General features: G+C 40.2%; 1 protein-coding gene across 1 annotated transcript; it reads left to right on the top strand.

Moving 5' to 3' along the window:
* Positions 1 to 1,539: 1,539 nt before the first annotated feature.
* oma1 (OMA1 zinc metallopeptidase) lies at positions 1,540 to 16,904 on the top strand. The gene is made up of 8 exons (XM_072915155.1): positions 1,540 to 2,274; positions 3,507 to 3,735; positions 5,478 to 5,651; positions 5,730 to 5,837; positions 10,119 to 10,247; positions 11,532 to 11,606; positions 14,461 to 14,610; positions 16,235 to 16,904. Exons 1-8 carry the CDS (start codon positions 1,952 to 1,954, stop codon positions 16,484 to 16,486), a joined length of 1,440 nt encoding a protein of 479 aa, XP_072771256.1. The 5' UTR covers positions 1,540 to 1,951; the 3' UTR covers positions 16,487 to 16,904.
* The last annotated feature ends 2,676 nt before the right edge of the window (positions 16,905 to 19,580 follow it).

Below are 19,580 nucleotides of genomic sequence, written 5' to 3'. Positions count from 1 at the left end.
TGGGACGTGAGGGGAGCAGTGAGCAGCAGCTGTGGCCACGCCTGGGAATCATTTTTGGTGATTTAACCCCCAATTCCAACCCTTGATGCTGAGTGCCAAGCAGGGAGGTACATGGTAATTGTTATATATTGTATATATTATATAAAAATATAATAATACATCAGTATATATTATATACTGTATATATATAATATGTAAATATTACATATATTTTATATTGTAAATTTTCACTATGGTACATGTTTAGTCTACGTTATACCTGCATTATCCTTTCCATCCTTACACTTTCCATCCTTAACTAAGCTACTGGGTGGAACAATTTCCCTTGTGGATCAATAAAGTTAGTCTAAACATTTTGAACCTTATTGAAAATTGGATAATCTTATGTGAATCACAACTTATTTATGATAACTGTTTTAATGACTTATTCCATACTTGCCAACCTTGAGACCTCCGATTTCGGGGGGGGGGGGGGGGGGGGCGTGGCTAAAATGGGAGAGTATATTTACAGTTAGAATTCACCAAGTCAAGTATTTCATATATATATATATATATATATATATAAGAAATACTTGACGTTCAGTGAATTCTAGCTATATATATATATATATATATATATATATATATATATATATATATATATATGTTTTATTATGTGTATATATATATATATATATATATATATCTATATATATATATATATATACGTATATATATATCTACTATATATATATATATATATATATACGTGTATATATATATATATATATATATATATATATATATATATATATACGTGTATATATATACGTATATATATCTATTATATATATATATATATATATATCTATATATATATATATACGTATATATATCTATTTTATATATATATATATATATATATATATATATATATATATATATATATAAAATAAATACTTGAATTTCAGTGTTCATTTATTTACACATATACACACACATAACACTCATCTACTCATTGTTGAGTTAAGGGTTGAATTGTCCATCCTTGTTCTATTATCTGTCCCTATTTTTCTAACCATGCTGAACACCCTCTCTGATGATGCATTGTGTGGCACGCACAAAAGTGCTTTCATCAAATGCACTAGATGGCAGTATTGTCCTGTTTAAGAGTGTCACAACATTGCTGTTTACGGCAGACAAACTGCTTTACGGTATACAAAAAAGTGACTGCTGTTGTTGTGTGTTGTTGCCACGCTGGGAGGACGTTAATGAAACTGCCTAACAATAAACCCATGAGGACCTGAGTCCGCCCGAATTTCGGGAGATTTTCGGGAGAAAATTTGTCCCGGGAGGTTTTCGGGAGAGGCGCTGAATTTCGGGAGTCTCCCGGAAAATCCGGGAGGGTTGGCAAGTATGACTTATTCATTGATTTAAAGTGTCAGGAAGTGAACACACGTGTTAGCAATTGCCATGAAGTAGAAAAAGTATAAATTGAAATGTGATGTATCATATCGTAACTGTATGCATGTTCGAAATAAACCTAAACCATAACTGTGATTTATTTATTTTGTAATGATTTTAAATCAAACGTATGAAGTATTTTGTCACCGATATGAAGCGGCGAGCTATGCGGAACCTTTATTCCTCACGCGTTGTTTCTTGGGGTACTTATTTTGCATGCCGGAACAACCCTGAAGAACAGCAAAGTTAGGTGGTCGTCAATGTGGTGACATTTCTAGTCGCACGTCACTAATATTACTTTTATAAGAAGCGTATTTCTGGGTGAATAATTGAACATGTTTAACGTGTTTGTCTAGCGACACTTGGAGGTTACATGGCGCTCGCGTGTCATTGACAGCCGGAAGTAGGCTAATTAGTTTTTAGCATATGTATGACGTCATGAAATGATGATGCTCAGCTAACAAGAGGAGGAGAAACATTACAGAAACTTCCACAAAGTTATTCCGTGATGTTTCATCTTTTCAAGGGACTGCCGTCGTGTTTCCCTCCGGCACGTCTGACACTACTATGGTTCTCACCAACTGGGCGAAGGGCGCCCGTTGTGTCCGATCACATCCGCTGTAGACGGGCTCTTCACCAGCTTCACCCCGGAACTACTCTCGCTCCACAAGCCCCCGCGGGCACGTTCCAGTTCGAACCCCGGTACCTGTTGCATAGACCTCCATGGAGGAGCCAGTTCCATACCTCACCGCCCTTAGGGGCATTGCCTACCCCACTTCTATGGCTGGTGCTCAAACCTGTACAGAAGCTCATGGCCATGATACTGGGCAGGTAGTATTTCTTCTGCATTTTCAAGAACCTCATGTTGAAGTACATTATCACTTCTAAATATGTATTTAATTCCTCATCATACTGTAATTTGTTATTTTTATACATTGGACGTCCAAATATATATGTATATACCGTATTTTCTGCACTATAAGGCACACCGGATTATAAGGCGCACCGTCAATGAATGGCATACTTCAAAACTGTGTTCATATATAAGGCGCACCGGATTATAAGGCGCACCTATGGATCCATTAGATCAGTGGTTCTTAACCTTGTTGGAGGTACCGAACCCCACCAGTTTCATATGCGCATTCAACGAACCCTTCTTTAGTGGAAAAATAAAAAATAAATTTCATCACAACAAATAAGTCAATCAATCAATGTTTATTTATATAGCCCTAAATCACAAGTGTCTCAAAGGACTGCACAAGCCACAACGACATCCTCGGTACAGAGCCCACATAAGGGCGAGGAAAAACTCACCCCAGTGGGACGTCGATGTGAATGACTATGAGAAACCTTGGAGAGGACCGCATATGTGGGTAACCCCCCCCCCTCTCTAGGGGAGACCGAATGCAATGGATGTCGAGTGGGTCTGACATAATATTGTGAGAGTCCAGTCCATAGTGGGGCCAGCAGGACACCATCCCGAGCGGAGACAGGTCAGCAGCGCAGAGATGTTCCCAGCCGATGCACAGGCGAGCGGTCCACCCCCCTTCCACAAGGAAGAGGGGAACAGAGGAGAAAAGAAAAGAAACGGCAGATCAACTGGTCTAACAGGGGGGCTATTTAAAGGCTAGAGTATACAAATGAGTTTTAAGATGGGACTTAAATGCTTCTACCGAGGTAGCATCTCTAATTGTTACCGGGAGGGCATTCCAGAGTACTGGAGCCCCAATAGAAAACGCTCTACAGCCCGCAGACTTTTTTTGGGCTCTGGGAATCACTAATAAGCCGGAGTTCTTTGAACGCAGATTTCTTGCCGGGACATATGGTACAATACACACATATCACAACAAAATTAGGCATAATAATGTGTTAATTCCACGACTGTATAGATCGGTATCGGTTGATATCGGAATCGGTAATTAAGAGTTGGACAATATCAGATATCGGCAAAAAAGACATTATCGGACATCTTTAACAATAATGTATCCAGGCAGGTTACTAGAATGCTAGGTACTAGCATATTTAAAATTGTTTTTCCTATTATTTTTGTATCTGTGTTGCAGAAGTTTAAGGAAGTGGTGGGTGGCGCTCCCTGACAACCGCCGCAATCTTTTCCGCCAGTGGGCTTGGCAGCGGCGATGGCGGCTGTCGGCGGCAGTGGGCGTAGCGGCGGCGATCGTGGCCCTCCTCCTCCTGACCCACCTGGACGAGTCGCCGGTGACGGGACGCACTCGCCTCCTTGTGTTCACCAGGGAGAACTACATGGAGTTGGCGGCCATCACGTCCACAGCAGTGAGAGATATGAATCAGTGTTGGGACTAACGCGTTACAAAGTAACGCGTTACTGTAACGCCGTTAGTTTCGGCGGTAACTAGTAATCTAACGCGTTATTTTTTATATCCAGTAACTCAGTTACCGTTACTACATGATGCGTTACTGCGTTATTTTACGTTATTTTTTATGTAGTATCGGCTAGAAACAGAAGCGCTGCGGTGTCGTTCTTTTGAATCTTCCTCTGTCACAAGCCGGAGAGAAGATAAGAGGCGTGTGTGGGTGTGGGAAGGGGAGGGACACACGTGATCCGCGGTTTGATATATGAAACAAAAAAAAAAGTTGTTCGCACGTTCAGTCCACTCACAGCGTAGTCATGGCAAACGGAGTAACGGAGGAGCTTGAACGCCCTGCGCCATTGAATCGGTGTGTTTATAGGTGCAGACTCCATTGTGCAAAACGAGGCTTTTAAACACATGCTGAACGTGCTTGAGCCACGTTACGACATCCCGTCGCGCACCCACTTCAGCGATAAGATTGTGCCAGATCTTTATGAGCAGGAGAAGAAAAAAGTTGTGGATGAACTATCCCGAGCATCATCTGTTGCGCTCATGACAGACGGGTGGACGTCCAGGGGAACTATGTGACGATAAGCACTCACTTCATCACAGCAGACTGGGAGATGAGAAGACACGCCCCCTCTATGAGAGTCACTTTAGGCAGGTGCCAGGTACTGACACAAGCAATGGAGGAATGGAAGATAAACATATCCCAGTCACACGTGATAATGCCAAAAATCTAATAATTGCAGTGAATGAGGCAGGACTGCGACAACAAATAGGTGCTTTGCACATGTAGTGAGTTTGGCATCACATCTCAGTCAATAGGATGGAGCGCTTCCTTGGGAGGATCAGGAAGGAGGTTACCTACTTCCACCCAAGCACAACAGCTGCTCATGTGCTTAAGACAAAGCAAAAAATGCTAAAGCTGACTACTCATAAAGCTCATACATGATGTCCCAACGAGGTGGAACTCCACTTATGATATGTTGGAGCAGCATACTCTGCATTGACCCACAAGACCCTGAAAACAAATGTCAAAGACATCATCACCCTCTCTGATGATGATGTGAGAGTGGCAGATGAGGTCCTCCAGGTGCTTAAACCCCTCAAAACTGTTACATCTCTACTGAGCACTGAAACTTCACCATCTGTGTCAATGATCCTGCCACTGAAAACAAGGATTCTACAATCCATGGCTCCAAGTGTGGAAGACAGCAGCATCACTCCAGATGTCAGGCTTTATTTCACTACCTATGTTTCAAGGAAGATGATGTGCCTTCTTATGTTGCACTTTAAGTTGCTTTTTATTAATGGTCATTGGTCCAAGTTTAAAGAAATGAGGAATGCCTTTTTATGTTGCACTGTTTTTCATTAATTATATTAAAAGGAAAATAAAAATGCATGTCAAGTTGATCAACAAATTGTATTATTCTCCAGTGCAATAACAGTACTGAAATGAAGGCTAAAAGGGCATTAATGGGAGCTTTAAAAAAAAGAAAAGAAAAAATAAGTAACTAAATAGTTACTTTTCACAGTAACGCATTACTTTTTGGTGTAAGTAACTGAGTTAGTAACTGAGTTACTTTTGAAATAAAGTAACTAGTAACTGTAACTAGTTACTGGTTTTCAGTTACTAACCCAACACTGGATATGATGAGTATAATTATTAGAATATGCTACATTAACATGTTTATTGCACAGTACATGGAGGAGTTTGCTGAGCTCATGCTTCCTGAGAGCGACGCCCGGCACCAGGTCGTGCAGCAGGTGGTCCAGCACCTGGCTCAGAGGAACAGCGATCTGGCGGAAATGTCAGACGTCACCTGGAGCGTCCACGTGGTGCAAAGTCCCAACATCAATGCCTTCGTCCTTCCGGTCATTGAAGATACTTTAAAAAATCGCTCTAATGAAACTAGAATAATTTGACTTTCTGTTCTTGTTTTGTGTTTGTAGAATGGAAAAGTGTTCATGTTCACCGGAATGCTCGAAGCCGTGGCAGATGTTCACCAGCTCACCATCGTCTTAGGACACGAGATGGCTCACGCCTTACTGGGACATGCTGTAAGTCCAAAACCTTGGTACACCTGCACAGTCTGATGAGATCCAGGAACAGTGGGTTCACAATGTGGCATACAAATGCACTGCAAAATAGCAAGAGCTCTTTATATGCATTTGATGTCGTTCCTGTGCCTTTAAAGGAGTTTCCTGTTATGATAGTGAAATTAATTATATTTATATAGCGCTTTTCTCTAGTGACTCAAAGCGCTTTTACATAGTGAAACCCAATATCTAAGTTGCATTTAAACCAGTGTGGGTGGCACTGGGAGCAGGTGGGTAAAGTGTCTTGCCCAAGGACACAACGGAAGTGACGAGGATGGCGGAAGCGGGGATCGAACCTGCAACCCTCAAGTTGCTGGCACGGCCACACTACCAACCGAGCTATACCGCCCCCAGAGAGGACGTTCTTTGCTGCAGGTTCAAAAAATAATCTAATAGTAAAATGAAATAAATAAATATTATTTTTCATTAAAAAAAGTTAACTCATAAATTAAAGTTATTCATTATTTTCTTAACTGAACAAAAACAACTATCCTCCGTCACAATCTGGAGATTCAGTACACTCTTTTTGAGAACTTTTAATTGTTTTCTGGTTAAATAATGGTAAAAACAAACATTTGTAGCTAGCACTGTCAAAATAATAATTAGCTGCCTTTATTCATACTTGGATGTGTATTTTTGGGGGGGCAAATTAATACATATAGTAGAATATGTATTTTTGATATCATTCAATCAATGTCAATCAATGTTTATTTATATAGCCCTAAATCACAAGTGTCTCAAAGGGCTGCACAAGCCACAACGACATCCTCGGTACAAAGCCCACATAAGGGCAAGGAAAAACTCACCCCAGTGGGACGTCGATGTGAATGACTATGAGAAACCTTGGAGAGGACCGCATATGTGGGTAACCCCCCCCCCCCCCCCCCCTCTAGGGGAGACCGAATGCAATGAATGTCGAGTGGGTCTGACATAATATGTATCAAACAAAAGTGTAGAATATATTTCTTAGTCAGCGTTTGGGGGGGGGGAAAAGCCAGTTTATACACTTGATGTATATGTACACAATGATATAAATATATTATGAATTTAAAGGGGAACTACACTTTTTTTTTTAAATTTTGCCTATCATTCAAAATGCCTATGTAAGACAAAAACGCATATTTTCTTTTTTTATGCATCCCAAAACGTAAATAAATGTTAGTCACCTAACAATGGAGTCAATTGGAGTCTCTCTGTTCCGCCTATAAAGCGTTCTAAAAACATCCCAAAAATATCGATATGCGTTTTATTTACATTAAGTATATACTGTATGTAATGTAACAGGCTCATTCATAATAACGTGTAATATTTATGTATTTAGCTCATTTTAAGCATACGGCGGCGTATTAATTTCACAGCGTTTGCTTTTCCCTTCAACAACAACATTACTACTCAAGGCAGACGTCAGGAGACATTAAAAAAATACTACTTTGGGACAAATTATGTTCCAGAACCTGATATTTTTTAGCATAAATATGCGGAGGATGAGCAACGAATTTTGAAGCTGTGTGCTGAACAGATCCAGCTTTCGTAAAACACCAAACATCATGTAGCAGTATTGCCAAGTGCTGAACAAGATATACAAACTGCAAACATAATTAAAAACAATCACTTACTGTACAATGTCTGCTCTCACTGGGATGCCGACTAATGGGATGTTCATGTCGTCCCGTTTAGATGAAGAATTATTGATAACCACACAAAGGATTAAGAAAAAAAAAGGGTGCCGCAAACAACCGTCTTTTTGTGTCTTTCTCGACATCTCCGAGTCTTCTACCATACAAGTGAGAGGCACGATTTATAATCCAGCATGAACTTTTAGCAATTTAGAATCGAAGCAGCAGCAGCAGCAGCAAGTCACCAGCTCAATATATTAATATACTGTAGCAGCATAAGCTAGTTACCTCCCAGTGATCAATGCGCCCGCTAAAATATTGTCTGTGTTAAAGCTTATAAAAGCAATATTGCTAATACTTGGTTAATATTCAAGTCACGAGATGTATAGTCGTGGTCAAAAGTGTACATACACTTGTAAAGAACATAATGTCATGGCTGTCTTGAGTTCCCAATCATTTCTATAACTCTTATTTTTTTGTGATGGAGTGATTGGAGCACATACTTGTTGGTCACAAAAAACATTCATGAAGTTTGGTTCTTTTATGAATTTATTATGGCTCTACTGAAAATGTGAGCAAATGTGCAGGGTCAAAAGTATACATACAGCAATGTTAATATTTGCTTACATGTCCCTTGGCAAGTTTACCTGCAATAAGGCGCTTTTGGTAGCCATCCACAAGCTTCTGCTTGACTTTTTGACCACTCCTCTTGACAAAATTGGTGCAGTTCAGCTAAATGTGTTGGTTTTCTGACATGGACTTGTTTCTTCAGCATTGTCCACACGTTTAACCCTTGTGTAATGTTCATATTGTTGTTACTCAGCCAGCGTTTGTGGGTCTGATGGACCCGTTGCATTTTGTGGCTTTTAATGCCTCACAATCAAACACTCTTATGTTAAAATACTGAACAGATGTTTACCTTATTCCAAGAAACATCTGTTCTGCGTGTGGTACACAGAACATAAATTTCCGCACTTCCATTAGACCCGGGTCCAGTGGACCCAGACATCTTATATGTAATAGAAATGTGTAGGGGGGGGTGTATGGTGTGTGGTCATTAAATATGTATTCTGATATATGTTCTTCACAGAAAATGAGCCAAAGTCAGTGAGTCTCAGTTTGAAAAATTAATTAATTGTATCATTTTTCTTTTAATAAAAAATGAAAACGGGTCCCACAGATCCGAACACCACACAAGGCTTAAGTCAGGACTTTGGGAAGGCCATTCTAAAACCTTAATTCTAGCTTGATTTAGCCATTCCTTTACCACTTTTGACATGTGTTTGGGGTCATTGTCCTGTTGGAACACCCAACTGCGCCCAAGACTCAACCTCTGGGCTGATGATTTTAGGTTGTCCTGAAGAATTCGGAGGTAATCCTCCTTTTTCATTGTGCCATTTATTCTCTGTAAAGCACCAGTTCCACTGGCAGCAAAACAGGCCCAGAGCATAATACTACCACCACCATGCTTGACGGTAGGTTTGGTGTTCCTGGAATTAAAAACCTCACCTTTTCTCCTCCAAACATATTGCTGGGTATTGTGGCCAAAAAGGAATGGTAAAAGAATGGCTAAATCAGGCTAGAATGAAGGTTTTAGAATGGCCTTCCCAAAGTCCTGACATGTGGACAATGCTGAAGAAACAAATCCATGTCAGAAAACCAACACATTTAGCTGAGCTGCACCAATTTTGTCAAGAGGAGTGGTCAAAAATTCAACCAGAAGCTTGTGGATGGCTACCAAAAGCGCCTTATTGCAGGTAAACTTGCCAAGGGACATGTAAGCAAATATTAACATTGCTGTATGTATACTTTTGACCCAGCACATTTGGTCACATTTTCAGTAGAGCCATAATAAATTCATAAAAGAACCAAACTTCATGAATGTTTTTTGTGACCAACAAGTATGTGCTCCAATCACTCTATCACAAAAAAATAAGAGTTGTAGAAATGATTGGAAACTCAAGACAGCCATGACATTATGTTCTTTACAAGTGTATGTACACTTTTGACCACGACTGTATATGGAGTATTGTTGGCGGAATAGATGAGCTCCCACTAAATCCATTGTTAGCTGTTTTTTGCAAATGTTAATTTAAGATTTAAAATACATAGAAAAAAGAAAACCATGTGTTTTTGTCTTAGATAGGGATTGTGAATGATAGGCAAAATTCCCCAAAAGTTCAGTTCCCTTTGAATTGTTTTGTTATAGTAGGTTTGAAAACAAATGTTTCCGGTCAGTAAGATAAAATGAGAATAAAATAAAAGGTGATAAAACTGAAGGAATAAGGTAATAGAAACAGAATAATAGGACTGTTTGTGCACAAAAGGTGTTTTCATTACATTGGTGTCTACATGCAATGGATGAGGTGTTTCAGTGTTGGTGCACCATCATCATCCCCTCTCATCTCATCTGGCTCAGTGATGACGCACATAACGTTTACCGAGTCGTTTAAAGTCCATTTTTGTTGCTCTGATAAAAAGTCTGGAATGAAGTTGTGAGTTTTGGGTGCTTGCCTGACATCCTGTTACAGTTTCACTAAAGTGAGATGACAACGATCAATATGCTCCTGCTCACCTGAATTGTTCCCTCCTCCTGACCTCCGCTCCACCTTGTCGTCCTATCCAGGCAGAACAGGCCAGCCTGTCTCATGTGGTGGACCTCCTATCTGTGATCCTGCTGACCGCCATCTGGGCCGTGTGTCCTCGGGACAGCCTGGCGCTGCTGGGTCAGTGGGCGCAGGACAAACTCACACAGGTGACTCGCATATGGTATATTAATATTTATATACACAGTGAAACTTCTAAGAGCCAATAGAAAAATGCATTTTTTTTCCACCCCACATGACATCATGTTAGTCTGTTCCAGGGTCAAATTCACCTTTATTAACTGTCCAGGCATTGTTTTAAGGGACTTTTTAACTTTATTTAACCTGCATAAGTGTAAAAAGGAAGGAAGCTAACCCATGCATACTGCCCATATACACCAAATACACCACTACCTACTCAGTGGTTAGAGTGTCCGCCCTGAGATGGGTAGGTTGTGAGTTCAAACCCCGGCCGAGTCATACCAAAGACTATAAAAATGGGACCCATTACCTCCCTGCTTAGCACTCAGCATCAAGGGTTGGAATTGGGGGTTAAATCACCAAAAATGATTCCCGGGCGCGGCCACCGCTGCTGCTTACTACTCTCACCTCCCAGGGGATGATCAAGGGTGATGGGCAGAGAATAATTTCGCCACACCTAGTGTGTGTGTGACAATCATTGGTACTTTAACTTTAACTTTTAACAAATGTACAAAGTGGGGTGCTTTCTTGTAAAAAATGTTTAATTAATTAATAAGATATTAGGGGTCCATCGATACAACTTTTTCACTTATGATACAATACCTATTTTGAGTATTGGCACGGATTACATACCTTTTATTCTTTTTTTAGCGTGGAATGTTAGAAAAGGTTTGATCAAGTAAAATTACTCCAACAGAACAATGGAGGTATGAAAAATGTACTATAAACCGTCTGGAATTGATTAATGCTGTCATTAATTTAGTTAAGGAAGAGACTGGTAATTGTCTTTCTTACAACACCTTTTGGCCAAATGATTAAGTTAAGCTCATAATGCAGTATGTTAAATGATGCGGACACATTTATTACTTGATACTTTCTAATACGCTTCTGTGTGTAAGTAATGAGCCACTATAATTATTTGATGTCAGATGTAGTGTTTTAGACTATAATATTGTTCAGTTAAGACACCTATTATGTATGTCTAGCTTGTGTGCTATCGTTTGCTCAGCTGTTGGGTAGCTGCTAGCCTCTAGTAGCGTAAATGTCTTGACTAAATTAGAAGACCAACTTTGTGTGCTTATTGGGGGACATTTAGATGTCGCTGAATGTATCGGAGATTTTGCATGTAAGTCGATATAATAATATACTTTTTTTGCTGATATAGAACTGATATCAACGTCGGCTCGGGACCCCCCTACTAGACACATGATTATGTATCACACTAACTGACACTCTGTGTGGTGCCCCCGCAGTTGATGTTCAACCGTCCCTACAGCAGGAAGCTTGAGGCGGAGGCGGATCAAGTGGGTCTGCAGTTGGCAGCCAAGGTAAACGATTGTCCTCATCTCACTTTTAAAACACTTTAAAGGAGTACGTGCATGTTTTATGGCTGCAATGCAAGCCAGACTTATTCCTCTAATTTGAGTCATGAATCATAAGTTGATAAAATGCTCCTTAGTGATGACATGTAAACAAGAGCACTCAAACCTCTACCAAGGCTAGAATATTTGTCAGGTAACAAGTGAGGATGTTGAAAGCAAAACGTTGAATCCAGATGTTTAATTTCCTCCTTAAACAGGTCAACAAAATGTGTTAAGATGCTTCATAAGTACAACAAACTGATGAGATTTGACGTATATAAATATGTTATGTATGTAGGTAGGTATATGTGTGTATTGTGCATATATATGTGCATACAGTATGTATGTATGCATGTATGTGTGTGTGTAGATGTACCGGTATGTATGTATGTATGTATATATATATATATAAATATATATATATATATATATATATATATATATATATATATATATATATATAATTAGAGATGCGCGGATAGGCAATTATTTCATCCGCAACCGCATCACAAAAGTCGTCATCCACCCGCCATCCACCCGAACCAACATTTTATCAAAACCACACCCGCCCGCCACCCGCCCGCTGTTATACATCTAATATAGACGATGCAAGGCATTAGTGAGGTTAGAAAGCTTTTGCCTGTTAAAGAAAGGAGACTGATCAAATTCAGCAGAGACATTCAATGCGTGCCACGCATTAATATCTCTTGGCCACGCATTAGTGGCTAAGAGATATTAATGCGTGATAATATTATTTATCATTATTATAATATTATTGTCATTTTTGTTAAGAAACTCTTGACTATTGTTGCCAATGCCCTCAGATCATGAGTGCGTTCCTCACACCCTGTGTGCGCAGTTGCAGCAAGCAGAACGAGGCTTTTAAGAAGTTAAAAAAATGTTTTAGAAAGACGAGGCCTATATTTTTGTTAGGTATAAAAAAAATTCTGAATTTATTTCAATGAATATTAACTTGTTAACATTATAATGCTCAAATAGGGATGAGGGCGGGGTGCACAGTGAAACAGTGAACAATTTCGCGACAAAGATGAACCTTTATTGATTGATCTGCAGCCATGACAAAATATCAGACAATCTCCATTGTCAACGACAGGCAGGAAAATAAAGATAAACACATAGCCTATGTTGTAGGCATAGGCTCATACGTTTTTAAGTTGAAATAAAAAAAATAGAATAAAAAATGTGCCTCATAAGCCTTAGGCTGTCAATCACGCGCACAAACTTAAATTATACAATAACATATGTATGTATGTCATCCCTATTTAAACAAAAATAAATAATAATAAATTACCTGCAACTTATTGGCCAAGGCAAATAGCTGAAGGGGGGAAATCAAACCCATCAGAAAATAGACGGTCGCGACAAACAAAGCAGGCTAAATATCCTTACATTGTAGCCAATCGAAGATGCGCTTCACTTGAAAGTGAGGCCAAATAATTAACACACAGTAGTATATCTCGAATAGAAAAAAACCGCAATAAACAACGCAATTGCCTTAATTCCTTTGCATTGTAGTGCGCCCAAACAACACGTAACCATCAAAATTATTCAGCTGACCGAACTCAATATAGGTTACACATGGGCTTATTTGGTATAGCCTATAGGTAACGTAGACTAATTCGTTTAACATATCCAACCGTATGTCTACTTACTTTTTTTTTTGTTAGCACTTTGCAGGAATAAAATGGCATCTACAGTGCCAGGATTCAGGCGAGAGCGCCTGGCCTTTAAAATGCGCCCTGCTGCGCTAAAGGAGCGCTCACTTGCGCCACTTGTTGCTGGGACGCGGTGCCATCTTTTTCTTTTTTTCTTCTTCTGCTGTTGTGTTGTGTTGTGCTGCAGTGCCTGATGAATAATTGACTGTTTCGAAGAGTGCTGCTCGTTTTTCGTATGTGGGTAACAACATTTAACTATGTATATATATTTCCGAATTGGTTCAACCGTCACCCGCCCGCATCTATTTAAAATCTATTTTTACCCACCCGACCCGCGGTTTATCCGCGGACTCCGCGGTTGTGTCCGCAAACCGCGCATCTCTAATATATATATGTATGTATGTATGTATGTATGTATGTATGTATGTCTGTATCGATTTGATTCTTGGGGGTAATGATTTGATGCAGAATCGATTCTCGATTCAAACCGATTTTCGATTTAAAATCAATAGTGTATTTTTATAAACATTGGGTGCCAGTTCTATGAGTAACTACATTCCTCCATACAATATATAAACAGCTCTGATACATTTTTATATTACTTGAAAGAAAACTGGTGTTGGTTAACAAAATGCTACCCAAACATTTAATGAAATAAAAATAAGGCAACACGAGTATCCAACACTGTCTAAAGTAAATCTGTACAGCAGATATGGGCATCTGCATCAACAATATGATTGTCCTGGCCTGGGCGATTACATATCGTTACTAATAAGAATCGCGAATTGAAAATCGATTTTTTTTGACACCCCAACTTTTATTAGTTCCTGTTAATTATCATCGGTTGTAATTATGCGATTTTAACCGAATGTATTCAAAACAAAGTGGAATATTAGCCCTGAAAGGGACAAGCGGTAGAAGATGGATCCAATGCTTGAAATGTAGATTTTTTTGACTGAATAATACTTGTAAAAAAAAAAAAGCAAAACAATACTGATACAGTACTCACATTTACACCCTGCAATGCCAGTATATGCCACTGGGGGACACAATTGTCAAAGGAAACAAATACTGAAATCAAGCGATACAAAGTAGAAAAGGAAACGACATATGTTTGTGTGTGGGTGCGTGCACATCCTCTACAGGCGTGTGCAGATGTGCGTGCGGGGCCCGTCTTCTGGCAGCAGATGGAGATCAGGGACCAGCTGAGCGGAGAACCCAGCCTGCCCGAGTGGCTGTCCACACATCCGTCTCACAGGAACCGAGTGGCGCAACTGGACCTCCTTGTGCCCCAAGTACGTACACATGCACAAATATGACTGTTTTTTTTTTGTTTTTGTTTTTTTTACCTAAATGGCAAAAAGAGGTGGCTTACACAGTAGAAAGATAAAAACAACAAAGACCCGAGGACGCTTTCTTTTTCTAAGATTCCATGCTGCTAATGAAGCATCTGGAGAAATACTTTTTTAACAACGTGCAGGCTTGGAGCGAACAAAATCAGACGCATCTCCGGGCTAGACGGAAGCTGTGGCATTCATCGTCATTATTTCTCATTGTGTGCCTCCGTGTGTGTGTGTGTTTGTGTGTGAGAGGCCTTAACCTTGATTTGGCTCTCCAAGCACAGATGGCTGAACAACTAGAATTGTCCGGCGGGTGCCTCAGTTGAAGTCTAGTTGTGTGTTTATTTATGTGCGTGTGTTGCCAATCAGGCTGACTCCAGTCTGGCGCCCATTGTTGTAGTCAGGGTGAAGCCTGGGTACAATTTACTAGTGTGTGTCCATGCCGGTTGTCGTGCTTAAACGCACAAAGTGGCAAACATCAAACTACCCAAGTGCCTCCCTTGGTGAACTTAGAGGCTTAAATTGATTATGCTGTATGACCCAGCCTTAGTCTTGACTAGAGATGTCCGATAATGGCTATTTTGCCGATATCCGATATTGTCCAACTCTTAATTATCGATTCCGATATCAACCGAGTTGTTGAATGAACACATTATTATGCCTAATTTTGTTGTGATGCCCCGCTGGATGCATTAAACAATGTAACAAGGTTTTCCTAAGTAATTCAACTCAATGGAAACAAATGCCAACATGGCACTGCCATATTTATTATTGAAGTCACAAAGTGCATTTTTTTTTTTAACATGCCTCAAAACAGCAGCTTGGAATTTGGGACATGCTCTCCCTGAGAGAGCATGAGGAGGTATATTGTAGCGTCCTGGAAGACTTAGTGCTGCAAGGGATTCTGGGTATTTGTTCTGTTGTGGATGTTCTACCGAAATGTGTTTGTCATTCTTGTTTGGTGTGGCGCATATTTGTAACAGTGTTAAAGTTGTTTATACGGCCACCCTCAGTGTGACCTGTAGGGCTGTTGACCAACTATGCTTTGCATTCACTTGTGTGTGTGAAAAGCCGTAGATATGATGTGATTGGGCCGGCACGCAAAGGCAGTGCCTTTAAGGCACGCCCCCAATATTATTGTCTTGGTTGAAATCGAGAGAAATTCGGGAGAATGGTTACCCCGGGAGATTTTCTGGAGGCGCACTGAAATTCGGGAGTCTTCCGGGAAAATCGGGAGGGTTGGCAAGTATGACTGGGAGACGCAACTGCTCTGTACTTCTCCCTACGTCCGTGTACCACTCCGTACAGCGGCGTTTTAAAAAGTCATACATTTTACTTTTTGAAACCGATACCGATAATTTTGAAACCGATACCGATAATTTCCGATATTACATTTTAAAGCATTTATCGTCTGGTAATACCGGCAGTCCGATATTATTGGACATCTCTATCTATAATCGATAAGGTTCTTGCCTTTTCCCTAAAGTTCTCAGAAGATAAGCTGACAATTAGCCATCTCACCTTTTGAACTGTGTCCCCTCCCCATTATACCGAAACCCCACGTTCCCTCCGTGTCTAGGCTCTGGAGGTGAGGGAAACCTGCGTGTGTCCCGCCCTGCCGTCCACCGACCCTCGCGCCGTCTTCTCCAAGAGCGTCCACAGGCTGCTGGAGGACGCCAAAGCTCGAGAAAGAGCAAATGTCACGGTGACGCCGTCGCACGGGCCAGCGGCCGCAGCAGCTCTGCTCGCCCAAACTCAACCGGTCCCTTCATCCCGTGAGCCGGCGTCAGGTGACTCAGTGAGTGCAGACGACTGTATTACTGCTGCTTGAAGACTTCTTTATGGCGGGAAAATGGCGTTAAAGCACATGAATCCGTAGCCAAATATGCCCTGGGTATGACGGCATGTTCAGTTCATAAAATGTTTTCTGTAGCACAGCAGAAAACTGTCAAATTGAGGATCTTTAACCAGTGTTCTTGCAGTGGGTCCTAAAAAACAACCGAGCATCCCGGTTGTTTGCCCGGTAGCAGCAATGCGTCCATCAGTGGTTTAACTAACTTTAAAGCCAAGCACAACTCTGCAGTTATAAAAGTATTGTCAAAATAGCAAAGTTGTCCCTGGCATAGGGGTGTAACGGTACACAAGAATTTCGGTTCGGTACGTACCTCGGTTTAGAGGTCCCGGTTCGGTTCATTTTCGGTACAGTAAGAAAACAACAAAATATCAATTTTTGGGTTATTTATTTACAGTGTTGGGTTGGTTACTGAAAAGCAGTAACTAGTTACTTCATTTCAAAAGTAACTCAGTTACTAACTCAGTTACTTACACCAAAAAGTAATGCGTTACTGTGAAAAGTAACTATTTAGTTACTTCTTTTTTTCTTCTTCTTTTTTTTTTTTTTTTAAAGCTCCCATTAATGCCCTTCTAGCCTTCATTTCAGTACTGTTATTGCACTGGAGAATAATACAATCTGTTGATCAACTTGACATGCATTTGCATCACTGAACTCTGCTAAGCAATGTGCTCTACATACAACACACAAAGACAAATATATGTTACAAAGGCCAATTTGTTTTAAATAGCTGCAACATAACGTACATAAGTAACAAACAGCATAATAACAGCATAGATGTAAACCAAGAAAGGCACACACTACATACACAAAGCCTAACCAGGCATTTTCTTCCTCAAGTAATTCTGATACAAAATCATGTCTGAAGCCCAGAACACTCTACACATTTCCCCAGTTTTAGTTTAGAGATAAGGAAAGATTGGCCTGGCCCACTAGGATCCCTCTTTATGTTTGTGAACTTTATAGTCTATACATTTAGAGTGATGTGATAATCAAACACTCTAGAAGTCTAGAATGAAAGAGTATATAAGAGAATTGACAGCAACGTTCCCTCTAAGGAGCGCGCCTGTGAAATTGCGCACTGCTCAAGCGTCCTCTGCGCACGGCAAATCTATGCCATGCACAAAATCAAATAAAAAAATAAGCGCATAACAATTTTCGACACGGCACGGACACGACAGAGAAAACCGTTTTCGTCATCATTGTTCAAATATTGTAACGTCTGTCGAGACGCTTTGAGGACATGAATTCCATCCATCACTTTACTGAGCAAAACTCTTTATTGTCGGCCATAAACACATCACCAAAACATTAGTAAAAAAAATGATATCTAGCAAAAGTGGTCATTTTCTGCAGTACAAACCAGACCAAAAGCAACTTTGTTATATCAACAGCAGCCACTCGCTCTTTCTCACATGCGCCAACACTTGCACATATGGCACACACACTCACACACACCCACACAGAGCGCATGTCTCTTTTCTCCGGCTTGTGACACAAGAAGAATCAGAACGATGACACAGCAGCGCTCCGATAAAACACACTTTATACTACATAAAAAGTAACGTAAAATAACGCAGTAACGCATCATGTAGTAACGGTAACTGAGTTACTGAATATAAAAAATAACGCGTTAGATTACTAGTTACCGCCAAAACTAATGGCGTTACAGTAACGCGTTACTTTGTAACGCATTAGTCCCAACACTGTTTATTTACCAAATTTGCAAAATCTTCCACCAAAAATATTTTTCTTAGTGGAATATTTGATGTGAAATAATGGGAACCTTGGATAGGTCAATAATTCATAATAACATTGATTTTGAGTCAATATTATGTTTTGGGCAATGACAGTTTGAAAGAAAAAAAAAAACAGCTTTGTTTTAATAGTCAACATTGCAACTTTTTCTAAATTACATTTCACCTTTAAGCTTTTTTTATTTCACTTTTGTTATGTTTTTGTTTATTTTATTAGTATTTTTACAATGTGCCGTGGGCCTTTAAAACATTAGCTGTGGGCCGCAAATGGCCACTTTTGACACCCCTGCTATAGATAATAAAAAATTAAATGTGATAAATCTATGGATAAAAAGCAGAGCCTGGCGACGCATGCGCGTTTATCATAACTCTCCCTCTCTCTCTGTCTCTGCCCCTCCCTCGCCAATGCTGCTGCGCGCACAATTTGTTTTGTTTTCAACCCCTTCTTAACCCTGAACGTACATTGAAAATACACGCAACCCTAACTCAAAATGCCGGACATTTGAGCCATTTAAGAAACTCCGCCCTGACAGCCCCGCAAAAGAGGACATGTCCGGTGAAAAGAGGACGTATGGTCAGTCTATCCTAGCCCGTTAGCTGCTACCATGCCGTGTGTTATTCCTCGGTGTGCATTGTTTACACAATGTGCGGTACGCTACTTAATATTTCCGTGTGGAAACTCGTTCGGTACACCTCCGAACCGTACCGGAACCCCCGTACCGAAACGGTTCAATACAAATACACGTACCATTACACCCCTACCCTGGCAAGAGACTTAGTGTGCAGCCATTTTTACTCTGTTATGCGATTGCAATTAGAAACATATGTTTAATGTATCAGAACATTTTCTGGTAAAATTGAGCCAATTACGGATATGTTTGGTAACATTTGGTACATTTTGGTACTAATACCAAAATATTGGTATACTTACGTTCAACAGCTTGCGGGAGGAGCGATCACATTTGTTAATTGACTGATTAGAAAACCAAAGATGTGCGATGTCTCGCTCGTACACTCATTTCTGGCGTAAAATCTTGACTGCTGATGAATTATTTTAGTTACGTGTCCTGTTGCTGAGCTCCAGTACTACAATTTGAGATTGTGTGTACAAGTAATAATACTGCAACATCTGTAGTGTGTGTGAAAGTGAACACAATGTGAATAAACACTTGATTAGGATTTTGGAGGCTTTACTAATGTTGTTTTGTTTAGACTCCACCCCTGCAAACCTTGTAGAATTTCATAAAATGGTTAACATTTTGCTCACGTTCAATATTTTTTGCACGTGTTAGCATGATTGCGCAAAAACTACACAA

This window comes from Nerophis lumbriciformis, linkage group LG18 (assembly GCF_033978685.3).
Source record: "Nerophis lumbriciformis linkage group LG18, RoL_Nlum_v2.1, whole genome shotgun sequence".
Classification (NCBI taxonomy): Eukaryota; Metazoa; Chordata; class Actinopteri; order Syngnathiformes; family Syngnathidae; genus Nerophis; species Nerophis lumbriciformis.
Note: the sequence above shows the minus strand (reverse complement) of the source record. Positions and strands in the feature narration are given on the sequence as shown.

Bases quoted from the DNA above. Each gene is read 5' to 3' on its own strand.
- oma1 (XM_072915155.1), top strand. From the start codon at position 1,952: ATGTTTCATCTTTTCAAGGGACTGCCGTCGTGTTTCCCTCCGGCACGT. The intron at 3,736-5,477 runs GTGAGAGATATG...TTTATTGCACAG, and splicing joins CGGCCATCACGTCCACAGCA to TACATGGAGGAGTTTGCTGA. The intron at 11,607-14,460 runs GTAAACGATTGT...CATCCTCTACAG, and splicing joins GTCTGCAGTTGGCAGCCAAG to GCGTGTGCAGATGTGCGTGC.